Source organism: Callithrix jacchus, chromosome 1 (assembly GCF_049354715.1).
Source record: "Callithrix jacchus isolate 240 chromosome 1, calJac240_pri, whole genome shotgun sequence".
Lineage (NCBI taxonomy): Eukaryota > Metazoa > Chordata > Mammalia > Primates > Cebidae > Callithrix > Callithrix jacchus.
In genome coordinates this window covers 179,234,458-179,250,127 of record NC_133502.1, presented here as the reverse complement: position 1 = coordinate 179,250,127, position 15,670 = coordinate 179,234,458, and the positions used below count along the sequence as shown (strand labels likewise).

At 47.5% G+C, this 15,670-nt stretch overlaps 1 protein-coding gene across 12 annotated transcripts in view; it reads right to left on the bottom strand.

Annotated features, from left to right (window-relative positions):
- Positions 1-2,535, bottom strand: part of FUBP3 (far upstream element binding protein 3) — a 57,609-nt gene extending 55,074 nt beyond the window's left edge. For 7 of the 12 annotated variants that reach the window (XM_009004217.4, XM_009004225.4, XM_009004221.4 and 4 more), the window contains exon 1: positions 2,364-2,535. In XM_009004217.4, coding sequence (XP_009002465.1) covers positions 2,364-2,447 — 84 coding nt within the window. In that variant the 5' untranslated portion in view covers positions 2,448-2,535. Of the gene's footprint in view, positions 1-635; positions 1,483-2,363 lie in introns of all 12 variants that reach the window. The other 5 variants (XM_078329612.1, XM_078329630.1, XM_078329618.1 and 2 more) reach the window with 2 other exon arrangements.
- Between the last annotated feature and the right edge of the window lie 13,135 nt (positions 2,536-15,670).

The following is a 15,670-nucleotide window of genomic DNA, read 5'->3' as shown; positions in this document are numbered from 1 at the left end:
TGGATGTAAATTAACTGCTTGTGCCAAGCATTAACTCACTAGGCTTCACGTTGCTTGGGAAAATTTTACATTTTATTTGACATCTTCAGAGACTCCTTTTCAATCTAAGAATACTATGCTCAGAGTAAACTAACAACTGATGCATTTTGCTGCAGAGTGTCCAAAGGATATACATGGAGACTTCAAGGTGCTGGAGGGGAAGCCTAGTTGTTAAGGTGTTGGACTTCACACACCAGTCTTAATAGAAACTGCAGGTTCAAATCCCAGCAGGGTCAACTGAGACTCTATTATGATCTGCTAGAAAAACTGATCATGAAACACTTTACTGCTCTTTGACAAATTTAAGAGTGCCTTAGAGACTGTCTCTGGGGTTTCTGAGGAGATATAAAAGGGCAAAAAACTTGGCAATCATTTAAATATACTGTCTTTAAGTTCTGTTTAATGGGGAGAAAAATCACATCTCTGCAACATGCTGTGCACATAACAAAGAAATAGAACCATCACCTTCCAGATGCCCAAATAATATGAGATCCTTTGAGTAAGTTTACCATAAACATACAGCATTACAGATTTCTAACATTCCATGCTTGCCCAATGCAAATCTATAGACAATAAACCTAAAATTACCCACCAACCTGTTTTTTTCTTTAGTTTTTAAAGGCCTTCAAATCCTTGGAGATAGTATGGACCTCCAGCTGTTAACATTCAGAAGGAACACACTTACAGCCCTGTCTCCATTGGGCTTATTACTGCTCCAGTCAATGGTGCATTTCAGAGCTGAGAACAATTCCAATGAAGTTTTCACTGAAACACCACTGCTTCAACCATCCACATTAGGTCAGCATTTAACAGAGGGTCTCCCTCTGGAGCAGGTTGTCCAAGAATATGAGTTCAACCACTGGCTCAAGAGAAGCGGAATGTCTTCTCAATGGTTCAAAATTCACTTTATGTTCAACTACGGGCCTTCTGCCAACTGAGGATCTGAGCTCTTTAGGGCAGTGACTATAATTCTTCCTGGACACAGAAGGCCAACAAGGTGACTGTCACACATCAGCACAGAGCGAAAGCCATTACATATTAGTAGCCAGTGAGAAACAAGGTTCAGGACCCTGTACTGTAGAGGAGAGCACTGTAACACGCCAGCAGGCAGAGTGGTGGAAGGGGAGCTGGGTGGCATGTTCATCCATTACAGCCATGGGTGGATCTGAAGTCTAAGTAAGACGGATACTCACTACTGTACTGGCTGGCACCTAGGCAGTAAAGTAACAATTCATCAGATAAGATTTTAGGTGGAACCACAGGTTTGGAAAGTTCTGGGATCCAATATAATGTCTATAGGAGCATCAACATATAGCATGAAAAGTCAGTATCAGGGAAACAGGTAGGGATCCCTCCCCTGGAATATTGGAAAGAGATGTAAAGACCATATCTTCAAGCGCCCGAGTGAAGACCTTCTTCTAATACAATGGGTCCTGTGGCTTTCTGTTAGGAATCAAGCAGTAATTAGTTATAGCCCAACTTTTAAAGTATCAGTGCGCTTACAATCACCTAAGAAGAGAGGAGGACATGAGACACTCAAAAGAGTAAGTTTAAGCATTAGGACTAACTTGTAAGTACGTTTTAGATACAATTTAAGGACACGTTCTGTTCTAAGCGCCATGCCAGAAGCCAATGAGTATTTTTGGCAGGTCCCATATTCACTCTACAGGGAAGCTTGGAACCTTTTAACACCGAGTTAATTTAACTCTGAAAAAATGCACGACATTGTCAGACAGTAAAGTTTCAATGTCGGAATGAGGCCACATCATTCTCCCCGGTAGAGGTAAACTATTGCCATGAGAAATTTCTACCTCTTGGGGACCACCCACACACACAACTCCTCCTTCTCTCCCCTCTTCAAAGAGCACCCTCACATATAAGATGCCCTCCAGTTCCTTCTACTCAACAGTAAGTCTAGAGACGATGTTCCCCAAGTTTTAACAAGCTACTGGGCGTGAGAGAGCTGCCTTATGTCTACACCCAGATCCTCCTCGGATCCCTCCACTCGCGAGGTTCAAAACCCCGCGCTGGCTACCCTGTAGGGCCAGGCCGGCTGCTGGGGCACGATGGGGCCAGACGCTTTAAGCAAATCCTTTTCGAGAGATTTCAGGCACCTGGGAGACCCGCCAGACAGGTCGGCCTGGGCCTCGCAGTAGCGCTTCATCCCCCCGGCTCCTCTCGGCTGCAGGAACCCTAAGGAACGGCCCGGCCCGGCTGAGACGTCGGTTCAGGCTGCCTCCCGCTCCCAGGCCCGAACCCCTCTTCTCCGCCCGCCCGGCCCCGCCTCGGGGTCTCGTGGTCCTGCCAGCCGGCTGCGCCCGTACCTGCCGGACCCGGTGCAGGGCATCCACAAAGCCCTCAGCCTTCATCCCCACAGGAGCGCTCTGCCCCTGCACCAGCTCCGCCATTACCGCCCCCGCCGCCGTCGCCCCCGCCGCCGACGCCGCCGCTCGGCTCCCGGGTCCGGCCTCCCGCTCCGCTTGGGGACCCGTAGCCGGAAAGGGAAAATCGCCGTACTTCCGGCGGAAGGGAAGCCGAGACGCTCACTCCGAGAGGAGCGGCGTCTGCGGGGGCGGGATCAGGGCACTTGGCGTTTGACCGACCGGAAGTGGGGGCGGGACCGCAGCGCCGGGGTGGGCTCAGAGCGCCGGGCAGCCGTCGGTCTCGAGGGTCCGGTCGCGATCCCGCCCTTCCCGGGCAGGATTTGGTCCAGGACCGTGGATGGCGTCGTGACAGATCCCTGAGGCTCGGATGTGGCTCAGAGGTGTCCGCTGTCGGCTGTGTGGAATCTCAGAGGGACTGACGTGGCTCTCCCAAGACGGCACCCTGAGCAGTTACGGTTCATCAAAAGCCTGGTCCTGAGCAGCCCCTCTCTGAAATGGCTACTGGTTGGGAACTTGGGGGCTGAGCGCTTTGAAAGGGCATGGAGGGCAAGGGACAGTATCACAGAATGTCAGTGCACCACGTTGGCGGAGAGTCCCGGGCCCCAGTTGTTACACCGCAGTTTGCACGAGAATGGGCCGCTGCCATTTCCGCCGGGGGTTGCCTGGTGACGCCGCCGAGGAGGGACGCGCCCACTGAAAAGCCAGCGTGGTGTCCTCTTACCCACTACTTCACAAACTCTGGGACTCTATGGGGTGCAGGAAATACCACAGGACGATTATTGCTCCCGTTCCTGCTCAGTCAAAACTTGTGGGAGGCTCCTTGGAAAGCCTACGTAACTTTAATGGACGTGACTAGGTATAGATCTTCTACAGCAAGGAAAGAATCTTAGTGCTAGAATTCAGTTGAGCCTTTGAGGTGACTCTTCTTATAAGTGAGCAAACAAGTAACAAGATTTAGGGGGCGCCCATTTTTGTATTAGCACGATTACCCTCGTGTTTAATATTTCCCCAGCCCTGTTATGCAGAGGAGTTGGACTTAATGAAGAACGATGTTGGCAAACATTTTATGCTCATCTTGAAGTTAATGAAGGAAGATGAGCAGCAAGAAAAGGAAATAAAGAAATAAAATCCAATATGGGCCAGGTCCAGTAGCTCATGCCTGTAATCCTAGCAGTTTGGGAGGCCAAGGCGGGCAGAACTCTTGAGCCCAGAAGTTCAAGACCAGCCTGGTCTATATAGTGAGACCCTGTCTCTACAAAAAATACAAAAATTACCCAGGCATGGTGGCATACACCTATAGTCCCCACTACTTGGGAGGCTGGAAGGGAAGGATTATCTGAGCCCTGGAGGTCAAGGCTGCAGTGAGCCATGGTCCCGCCACTGCAGTCCAGACTGGGCAACAGAGCAAGACCCTATTTGGGGAAAAAGTTTCGTATGACTTTTCTGGTTGACCCCATCCTCTCCTCCCACTGTGTCATTATGGCAAGAGAGCTTTGGGCTTTCTAAAGAAGTGTGAGGAGTACTTGGCCAATAATCAGAGCATAGTTCTTTATTTGTTCATGACTTCTCTCCTAGACTGTGAGTTACTTTAGAGCAGAGACTTGTTTTTTCCTGTATCGCTAGGGTTTGGCGCATAGTAGGTGCTTAGTAAACTTATTTTGCATTCAATAATGCCAAGTAGAATAATTCATAGATTATGGCAAAAGAATTTGGCAAAATTGCAAGATTGAAGATTACTTTCAGGAAAAATATTTCAAACCCTGTTCAAAAGTACATAACTTGCTGTGTTGTTGAAGTGCCAGCCTGAAGAAGATCATGCCAACATGTCCATTTATTGCCCATTCTGGGTGTGTTGAGTGTTTTAGCTTCAGTTGTAAAAATCAAGGAATGGCAATGGTATGAACTTTCATGAACACAATCGTTCAAGTGAACCAGATATCAATGATAAGTTCTGTTTTGAATTTTTAAAATGTATTTCTGAGGTTAGGATATTGATTCATGCATATTCCAGCCGGCTTTCCCTATGAGTATAAATAGTGAAAACAAGGCTATTGGCCTAAATATAAGGTATATTCCAACGTTTGGTCCAAAGACCAGATAATCCCTGAGTAGGGAGATAGAGTTCTGTTTCCCCCTCTTTTATTGGTTGAGTAACTTTGAACAGGTCACTTATATTTGGGGGCACAGAAGACGAAGATGGCCCCAAGCCTGTCATGTCCACTGTTAAATGTTCTGCTAACACCCTGGACTTCATCATCTTATTACAGCACTTACCATAGTTGCTTTGAAATCATCATGCAGTTATGTGTTTATTGTCTGCCTTTTCCACTAGAATAAAGCCTCTACTGATACAAGGTCTGTTTGTCTTGTTAATTGCTCTCCCTACCACCTAGCACCAATTCCTGGCATGTGGTTGGTTCTCAGCATTTGTGAAATGAATGAGAATGATCTTGTCCAAAGAGGATAGAGAAATATTCTTACAGGTTAAAAAAGAAAAATCTGGCTAGGCTCAGGGGCTCACGCCTGTAATTCCAGCACTTTCTGAGGCCGACCTGGGCAGATCACCTGAGGTCAGGAGTTTGAGGCCAGCCACGCCAACATGGTGTAAGCCCATCTCTACTAAAAATACAAAGATTAGCTGGGTGTGGTGGTGGGCACCTGTAATCCCAGCTACTTGGGAGGCTGAGATGAGAATTGCTTGAACCTGGGAGGCAGAGGTTGCAGTGAGCCGAGACCACGCCATTGCACTCCAGGCTAGGCCAGAAGAGCAAAACTCTTGTCTCAAACAAACAAACAAACAAAAGCCTCACGCCTGTTATCCCAGCACTTTGGGAGGCCGAGGCAGGTGGATCACCTGAGGTCAGGAGTTCAAGACCAACCTCGGCAACAATGGTGAAACCCCATCTCTACTAAAAATACAAAAATTAGGGGGCTCAGTGGTGTGTGCCTGTAATTCCTGCTACTCAGGAGGCTGAGGCAGGAGAATTCGGGAGGCGGAGGTTGCAGTGAGCTGAGATTGCACCACTGCATTCCAGCCTGGGCGACAGAGCGAGATTCCGTCTCAAAAAAAAAAAAAGGAAAAATTCACATACTGTGGTTGTGACTAGTTTTGCAAACCATTCCTCTCTGAGATTTGGAGATAAGTTACAAGTTACTGATAATGTTGAACTGCCTCTGGATACTACCAACTAGAAGTCACCCTAAAATGAAACTGTATCAATAAGGAAAGTCTAGGTTATGCTACAGTAACAAGCCTGAAAATCTCAGTAGCTTACAACAATACAGGCTATTTCTCACTTGATACATGAACGTAGTGGTACCTCCACTACGCTTCCTGTTCACTCTTCAGCCACGGCTGATAGTGGCCTCTGTCTGGAGCATTAAACTTCATCAGGGCAGAAGTAGAGAGTGGCAAAGCGTAAACTGGTTTGTAAAGCTTCTGCCGCAAGTGCTAGGAACGACCTTGTTCATGTTTTATTGGTGGAAGAAAGTTTGCCTGTTGTCAATAAGATGCAGCCGTGTGAAGCATGCATTGCCTTTTAAAGCTTTTGCCTAGGAGTGAGTGGCATATGGCACTTCTGTGCACATTTAATTGGCCAAAGCAAGCGGTGGCCAAGCACTGACCAAGTGGCAGAGAAATACAGTTCATCTGCAGCGAGAAACAGCAAATATGTTTCAATAGTAACATCGTTTTTCAAATAAATCAAGAGAAAAAGTAAATATGGAGAATGTTACACAGTATCCTTTAAAGGACATAACATGGGTGGTTTCTAGTATTTGTGAATTACCCTAAAGACCCTTGGCCTCTGGCCACTTGAGATTTGGGGAAGCTTTGCATTCCCATCCCGAGAGCTGCGCTGTTTCTTTTTGTTGTTGTTGTTTTTCAGATGGAGTCTCGCTCTGTCACTCAGGCTGGAGTGCAGTGGCTCAATCTCTGCTCACTGCAATCTCCGCCTCCCGGGTTCAGGTGATTCTCCTGCCTCAGCCTCCTAAGTAGCTGGGACTATAGGTACTCACCACCATGCCTGCTAATTTTTTGTATTTTTAGTAGAGACGGGGTTTCACCGTGTTAGCCAGGATGGTCTTGATCTCCTGACCTCATGATCTGCCTGCCTCGGCCTCCCAAAGTGCTGGGATTACAGGCATGACCCACCACGCCTGGCCTGAGTTGTTTATATATCTAAGGCAGAAATAGCTTATAGCGATGAATCCTGAGTGAGAGAATTCTCCATTTAGAGATTTTTACAGGTCCCCGAACTAGTCCTTTTCCAATGTCAAGGGTCCACTGGAATTTCAAGTGCAGACTAAAGAGCATGTCAGCATGAAGTCTAAAAATTTTGAAATAGAATTATAAAGACTCTCCCATGCTGACTGAGGGATAAAGATATGCCTCAGAGCCATAGGAGTGATCCGACGATTAGAATAGTGCTCTTTGTCTCAGCATCAGAGAATACATTAGACTCTACCTTTAATAGGGAATACATGTGTATATGTGTCATTGTCACTTAGGGATGGGAGTGTGTTCTGAGAAATGCATCACTGTGTGAACATCTCAGAGCATACTTACACAAACCTATTACAACAGCTAGGCTGTATGGTGTAGCCTATTTCTCCTTGGCCGCAAACCTGTACAGCATGGTACTATATGGACTACCGTAGGCAGTTGTAACACAATGGTAGGAACTTGTGTATCTAAATACATCAAAACATAGAAAGGATCCAGTAAAAATACAGTGTTATATATATTTTTCCCAGGCTGGAGTGCAGTCGCGTGATCTTGGCTCCCTGCAACTTCCATCTCCTGGGTTCAAGCAATTCTCTCTGCCTCAGCCTCCCAGGTAGCTGAAATTACAGGTGCATGTCACCACACCCAGCTAATTTTTGTATCTGTAGTAGAAACGGGGTTTTGCCACATTGGCCAGGCTAGTCTCGAAATCCTGACCTCAGGTGATCTACCCTCCTCAGCCTCCCAAAGTGCTGGGATTACATGCGTGAGCCACTGCGCTCGGCCCAGTGTTACCATCTTATGGAACCGCTGTCACATATGCTGTCTGTCCATTGTTGACAGGAAACTGACTGTATGACTGTGTATCTCCCTGCTTCTACCCTTGGCCTTGTACCACCCTGCTGGGACCATAGAGTAATACCACACCCTCGAGAAAGTTCCTAAGTACATGGCTAGTAAATTTTCTGGGACCACAGTCATCCAGAACAATTTATTCAGGCTTTACACTTAAAAAATTATTATATTATTATTGAGACAGAGTCTTGCTCTGTCGCCCAGGCTGGAGTGCAGTGGTGTGATCTCAGCTTACTGCAACCTCCACCTCCCAGGTTCAAGCAATTCTCCTCCCTCAGCCTCCCAAGCAGCTGGGACTACAGGCTCATCCCACCACACCCAGCTAATTTTGTATTTTTAGTAGAGACAGGGTTTCACCATATTGGCAAGGCTGGTCTCGAACTCATGACCTCGTGATCCACCCTCCTCAATCTCCCAAAGTGCTGGGATTACAGGTATAAGCCACCATACCAGGCCATTTTTTTTTTTTTTTAAATAGAGACAGGTCTCACTCTGTTGCTCAGGCTGGTCTTGAACTCCTGGGCTCAGGCAATCCTTCTTCCTTGGCCTTCCAAAGTGCTAGGATTACAGTCATGAGCCACCTCAGCTGGCCCCTTACACTTAATTAATGATGCAGCTAGTTATAGAGCTCTGGATTGTAAATAATTCTCCTTTAGAACACTGAAGCCATCTCTTACTGTCTTCTAGCATCATATATATAGGATGGAGTGAGACTCTATCTTAAAAAACAAACAAACAAATATATATATTTTTCCTTAAAAAACAAAATGTATTTAGCAGAACTTTGAGTCTCATCAATGTAAAAAAAAAAACAAAACAACAAAAGCAAAAAAAAAAAAAAACCCAACAAAATATATATATTTTGTTTTTTAAGATGGAGTCTCACTTTGCCAATCTCAGCTCACTGCAACCTCTGCCTTCTGGGTTCAAGTGATTCTCCTGCCTCAGCCTCCCAAGTAGCTGAGATTGCAGGCATGCAGTGACATGCCCAGCTAATTTTTGTATTTTTACTAGAGATGGGGTTTTGCCATGTTGACCAGGGTGGTCTTGAATCCCTGACCTCAGGTGATCTGCTCACCTTGGCCTCCCAAAGTCCTGGGATTACAGGTGTGAGCCACCTCACCCAGCTCCAATATTTCTTTAAACAGTTTTATTGCCTGAGCACAGTGGCTCATGCCTGTAATCCTGGCACTTTCGGAGGCCAAGGCGGATGGATCATGAGGTCAGGAGTTCAAGACCAGCCTGGCCAAGGCGGTGAAACCTCATCTCTACTGAAAACACAAAAATTAGTTGGGTATAGTGATGGGCACCTGTAATCCCAGCTATTCAGGAGGCTGAGGCAGAGAATTGCTTGCACTCGGTAGGCAAAGATTGCAGTGAGCAGAGATTGCACCACTGCACTCGAGCCTGGGTGACAGAGTAATACTCCATCTCAAAAAAAAACAAAATAGTTTTATTGGCCCAGCATGGTGGCTCACCTCTGTAATCCCAGCACTTTGGGAGGCCAAGGCAGGCAGATTGCCTGAGGTCAGGAGTTTGAGACCAGCCTGGCCAACATGGTGAAACTCTGTCTCTACTAAAAACACAAAATATAGCCGAGTGGTGGCAGGTGCCTGTAATCCCAGCTACTCTGGAAGCTGAGGCAGGAGAATCGCTTGAACCTGGGAGGCGGAGGTTGCAGTGAGGTGAGATCCCACCATTGCACTCCAGCCTGAGCAGCAGAGCGAGACTCCATCTCAAAAAAAAAAAAAAAAAAAAAAAAAAAGTAGAGAGGCAAGTCACAGTCTTGGAGAAAATGTTTGTAAAATCTATACCTCTACTAAAAATACAAATTTTTGCTGGGTGTGGCGGCGCAGGCCTGTAATCCCAGCTACTTGGGAGGCTGAGGCAGGAGAATCGCTTAAACCCGGGAGGCAGAGGTTACAGTGAGCTAGGATTGTGCCATTGCACTCCAGCCTGAGCAACAGAACGACACTCTGTCTCAAAAACAACAACGAAAAACCTCTACAACGTAATAATAAAAAAACAAAAACAACACAATGAAATGGGAAAAAAAATTGGACAGGCACTTTGTAGAGGAAGAGAAATAGTAATGGTCCATAAACACAAGGCAATATGATCTGTCGGGTGTGATAGCTCACGCCTGTGATCCCAGCACGGTGGGAGGCTGAGCTGTGAAGGTCGTTTGAACTCAGGAGTTTGAATTCTCAACACAGCAAGTCCTGGTCTCTATTAAAAATAAAAAAAATTCGTTGAGTGTGGTGGCATGTACCTGTAGACCTAGCTACTCAGGAGGCTGAGGCAGGAGGATAGCTTGAGCCCTGGAGATGGAGGCTGCAGTGAGCTATAATAGCACCACTGCACTCCAGACTGGGTGACAGAGCAAGACTCCGTCAAAAAAAAAAGAAAAAAAGCCAGGCTGGGCGCAGTAGCTCATACCTGTAATCCCAGCATTTTGGAGGCTGAGGCAGGTGGATCACCTGAGGTCAAGAGTTTGAGAACAGCCTGGCCAGCAAGGTGAAACTCCATCTCTACTAAAAATATCAAATTAGCTGGTCATGGTGGCGCATGCCTGTAATCCCAGCTACTTGGGAGGCTGAGGCAGGAGAATTGCTTGAACCGGGAGGTGGAGGTTGCAGTGAGCTGAGATTGTGTGCACTCCAGCCTGGGTGGCAGAGATCCATCTCAAAAAAAAAAAGAAAAAAGAATATCTGTGACCTTAGTCAGGCAAGGTGGCTCAGACCTGCTACTCGGGAGGCCAAGATAGGAGGCTCTCTAGAGCCTAGGAGTTCGAGTCCAGTCTGGGTAACATATCAAGACCCAGTCTAAAAAATTTTAAAATAAAACAGAATGTGTGTTCCTGTTGGTCACACTCATCCTCTATCATCCTTTCTAAACATGGGATAGAGTTGTCTTGTTCCCTGGCCAGACAATACAACATTATTTGGTTGTTTATGAAACTACTTCCATTTATTATCCAGAGGTTATGGGATTTCTTTTTTTGTAAGACAGGGTCAGGAGTTCCAGATCAGCCTGGTCAACATGGTGAAACCCTGTCTCTACTAAAAATACAAAAATTAGCTGGCTGTGGTAATGCATGACTGTCATCCCAGCTACTTGGGAGGCTGAGGCAGGAGAATTGCTTAAACCCCAGAGGTGGAGGTTGCTGTGAGCCAAGATCTCACCATTGCACTCCAGCCTGGGGGCAGAGAAAGACTACTTTGCACAAAAAAAAAAGAAAACCAAAATTTGTTATCTCTTAAAGAATCAGGAGTTGCTGGGTGCAGTGACCCCTCCGGGGTTGAAGCAATTCTCCTGCCTCAGCCTCCCAAATAGCTGGGATTACAGGCAACTGCCATGATGCCTAGCTAATTTTTGTATTTTTTAGTAGAGACAGGGTTTCACCATGTTGGCCAGGAAGGTCTGGAACTCCTGACTTCAGGTGATCCTTGGCCTCCCAAAGTGCTGGAATTACAGGCGTGAGCCACCGCGCCCAGCCCCAGACAATTTTCTTAATAGCATTTTTTTCCTCTGTTGCTATCCGAATATAGTATATAATACGTGGGAGCAGGATTGGGAGCAGTAGCTCATGGCTGTAATCCTAGCACTTTGAGAGGCCAACGCTGGGGGATCACTTTAGCTCAGGAGTTTGAGACCAGCTTGGGTGACATAGCAAGACCTTGTCTTTACTTAAAAAAAAAAAAAAATTGGGCCGGGCGTGGTGGCTCAGGCCTGTAATCCAAGCACTTTGGAGGCCAAGGGGGGCAGATCACCTGAGGTCGGGAGTTCAAGACCAGCCTGACCAACATGGTGAAACCCCGTCTTTAAAAAATAAATAAATAAAATTGGCCAGGCATGATGGCAAGCACCTGTAGTGCTAGCTATTACTGGAAAGGGATCCTGATCCAGACCCCAAGAGAGGGTTCTTGGATCTTGCACAAGGAAGAATTCAGGATAAGTCCATAGAATCAAGTGAAAGCAAGTTTGTTAAGAAAGTAAAGGAAAAACAAACAAACATAAAAAGAAAGTACAGGAATCTGGCCGGGCACAGTGGCTCATGTCTGTAATCCCAGCACTTGGGAGGCTGAGGCGGATGGATCACTTGAACCTGGGAGGTGGAGGTTGCAGTGAGCTGGGAATGCCCCACTGCACTCTAGCTGGGGTGACTGAGCAAGATTCAGTCTCAAAAAAAAGGAAAGTAAAGGAATTAAAGAATGGCTACTCCATAGGCAGAGCAGAGGCCTGCTCAGCTGCTTATATTTGTTACTTCTTGATTATATGCTAAACAAGGAGTGGCGTATTCATGAGTTTCTTGGGAAAGGAATGGGCAATTCCCAGAACTGTAGACCCCACCTCTTTTAGACCATATAGGATAACTTCCTCAAGTCGCCAGGGCATTTGTAAACTGTCTAGGTGCTGGTGGGAATGCCTTTTAGCATGCTAATGTATTAATGTTAGTGTGTCATGGGCAGTGAGCAGGACCAGAGGCCACTTTCATCGCCATCTTGGTTTTGGCTGGTATTGACCGCCTTCTTTCCCACAACTTGTTTTGTCAGCGAGGTCTTTGTGATCTGTATCTTGTGCTGACCTCCTATCTCATCCTGTGACTAAGAATGCCTAACCTCCTGGGAATGCAGCCCAAAAGGTCTCAGCCTCACTTTGCTCAGCCCCTATTCAAGAGGATGTTGCATCAGTTCAAACACCTCTGACAAATTGACTTTCTGTGTTATCAGTAAGGCTTCTGGTCAACAGTAAGCAATTAGTAGCTAAGTTTGCGGGGGACTCAAAGTTATAGCAGATTTTTAGACCGCAGGGCATGGGGCCGTCAGAACCCCAACCCCCTCATTATTCAAGGGCCAACTGTATATTGAAGATCAGATAAAGAAAGGATAGAAATTAACATTTGCTGTCTGGGCACCGAGACTCATGCCTGTAGTCCCAGCACTTTGGGAGGCCGAGGTGGGAGTATCACTTTAGGTCAGGAGTTTGAGACCAGTCTGGCCAACATGGTGAAACCCTGCCTCTACTAAAAATACAAAAAAAATTAGCCAGGGGTGTGGTGGTGAGTGCCTGTAGTCCCAGCTATAGGCAGGAGGCAGGAGAATTGCTTGAATCTGGAAGGCACAGGTTGTAGTGAGCTGAGATTGCCCCGCTGCACTCCAGCCTGGATGACAGAGTGAGTCTCAAACCACCCCCTCCCAACCAAAAACCAAACATTTGCTAAGTGCCTATCAGTTACCCACCTCATTATTACCAGTAATGATGGTGGTGATGATTATGTTAATATTATTGAGCTAGGGGTAGCCTTGGGTTAAACCATTAATCTATATTATATAATTTAAGCCTATTACCGTATGAGTTGGGTGCTATTAATTATTCCCATTTTATAGATGAGGATCCTGAGGCTCAAGGTTAGTAAGTTCAGAGCTGAATTTCACAGCCATGGCTTTGACTTCATTAGCTCAGCTTTTAACTATAATGTTATGCCATCTGGTGGCATTTTCCCCCAGCAGTGGAGAGGACCTCTAGAACTTTGCTGACTCTGGACCCTCTTCTCTCCAAGAATGTCAGAAAGTAGCACAAATTAGGCCAGGCATGGTGGCTCATGCCTATAATCCCAGCACTTTGGGAGGCTGAGGCAGGTAGATCAACTTGAGGCCAGGAGTTCGAGACCAGCCTGGGTACCACAGTGAAACCCTGTATCCACAAAAAAATACAAAAATTAGCCTGATGTGGGGGGATGCTTGTAGTTCCAGCTATTAAGGCTGAGGTGGGAGGATCATTTGAACCCAGGAAATCAGGCTGTAATGAGCAATAATCACATCAGTGCACTAGAGCCGGGGCAACAGAGTAAGACCCTGTCTCAAAACAAACAAACAAACAGCAGTAGATGAGAGGCAGGAAGGAAGAAAAGGTGGTGCAGAGGAGGAGAAGGATACAGGGCAGAGGAAACAGGCGGCTGGGGGCACTGTGTGGGGGGCACTGTGGGGGGACCCCCAAAACTCTGAGCATCCTGGGCGAGGTTGGGAACCTGTCCTGGCTGTCCTGCCTAGGACGGTATTGCCCAGTGGGCCTGGCCCCAGCCCCCGCTCTGCCACTTGGTCACCTTGGGCAAGGCTCTTGCGTCCCTGAGTGACTCGAATGTCCTCCTCTGTAAATGGATGTGTCACAGAGCGGTGCTGTGGAATCCATGTGGGAGGCTCCTAGACCATGCCGGCAAATGGCAAGAGGATGCTCTGGTATGAGAACTGGCATCACCAACAGAGCTGAGGGCCGGGTCTCAAAGCCACTGAACTGGGAATATTTCCACTGGTGGCAGAGACCACAGCAAGGCCAGGCAGCTTCTACCCTCCCCTTCCTGTTGCTGCCTCAGCCTGACTCCTGCCTGCAGCAGGAGGGCACTCCCATCCCAGCTGGGCCCACCTGTGCCACCTGATAAGTTTTTTTTTTTTTTTTTTTTTTGAGACAGAGTTTCACTCTTGTCTCTCAGGCTGGAGTGCAGTGGTGTGATCTCGGCTCACTGTAACCTCTGCCTCCCAGGTTCAAGCGATTATCCTGCCTCAGCCTCCCGAGTAGCTGGGATTACAGGCGTCCTCCACCATGTCCAGCTAATTTGTGTACTTTTAGTAGAGACAGGGTTTCACCATGTTGGCCAGGCTGGTCTCGAACTCCTGGCCTCAGGTGATCGGCTTGCCTTGGTCTCACAAAGTGCTGGGATTACAGGTGTGAGCCCCTGTGTCTGGCCTGTCTTTTTTTTTTTTTTTTTTTGAGACAAGGTCTTAATGCTGTTTCCCAGGCTGGAGCGCAGGGATGTGATCTTGGCTCATTGCAGCCTTGACCTTCTGGGCTTCAGCAATCCTCTGCATCAGCTCCCTTAGTAGCGAGGCCTACAGGCGTGCACCAACGCACCCAGCTCATTTTGTATTTTTTTGTAGAGACAGAGTTTCCCCATGTTGTCCAGGCTGGTCTCAAACTCCTGTGCTCAAGTGATCCTCCCACCTCAGCCTCCCAAAGTACTGGGATTTTAGGTGCAAGCCACTGTACCTGGCCATCGCCTGAGGGTTTTCAGAGTAGGTGGCGGTGCCCTGAGGGCAGATCAAACCCTACCAGGGCCCAGACAGGTATCACCATCCTTCAAGAGAGACAGGAGGAATTCCACCATGCCTAGTTCTGCTGCACTTTCCTCATCAGTCACAGAAGTGCCATGGGGGCCAGGTGCAGTGGCTCACGCCTGTAATCCCAGCACTTTGGGAGGAGGCTGAGGTGGGCAGATCACTTGAGGTCAGGAGTTTGAGACTAGCCTGGCCAACATGGTGAAACCCCATCTCTACTAAAAATACAAAAATTAGCTGGGCATGGTGTCGTGTGCCTGTAATCCCAGGTACCTGGAGGCCGAGGCAGGAAAATCACTTGAGTCTGGGAGGCAGAGGTTGCGGTGAGCCTCTGCACTTTAGCTTGGGTGACAGAGCAAGACTCTGTCTCTAAATAGATAGGTATAGGTAGGTAGGTAGGTAGGTAGGTAGGTAGGTAGATCGATAGATAATAGGTCGATGTATCATGGGGCCAAAGGATTCCAGGTTGCTGATCCCTGGTGTCTGGTTCTCACTAGGAGTTCACAGAAGTGTCAGATAATCTAGCACACTTGAAAAATTAAAAAATAAAAATAGAAGTGGGATCTTGCTATGATGCCCAGGCTGGTCTCGAACCCCTGGTCTCATTCGATCCTCCAGCCTCGGCTTCCCAAAGCACTGGGATTACAGGCATAAGCTACCGCACCTTGCCGACCCACCACACTTTACCCCCTTGGAGGCCTCAAAGCTGTGCTTTTAGGGAACATACGGCATTGAGGTGCCAGGCTGGCATGTGAGGGTGACCTTTTAGATGTTCCTGCAGGCGTGACTGGCTCAGGAGAGACAGTGGCAAGCTAAGTGGGAACAGATTTTGTTGCCCAGTTACCCTGCTACCTGCTACAGGATGGTTCCTAAATTGGTGCTCTGGTTACTATTTTTTTTTTTTTTGAGATGGAGTCTTGCTCTGTCACCCAGGCTGGAGTGCAGTGGTGCAATCTCAGCTCACTGCAACCTCCACCTCCTGGGTTCAAGTGATTTTCCAGCCTCAGCCTCCAGAGTAGTTGGGACTACAGGTGCTGGTCACCACGCCTGGCTAA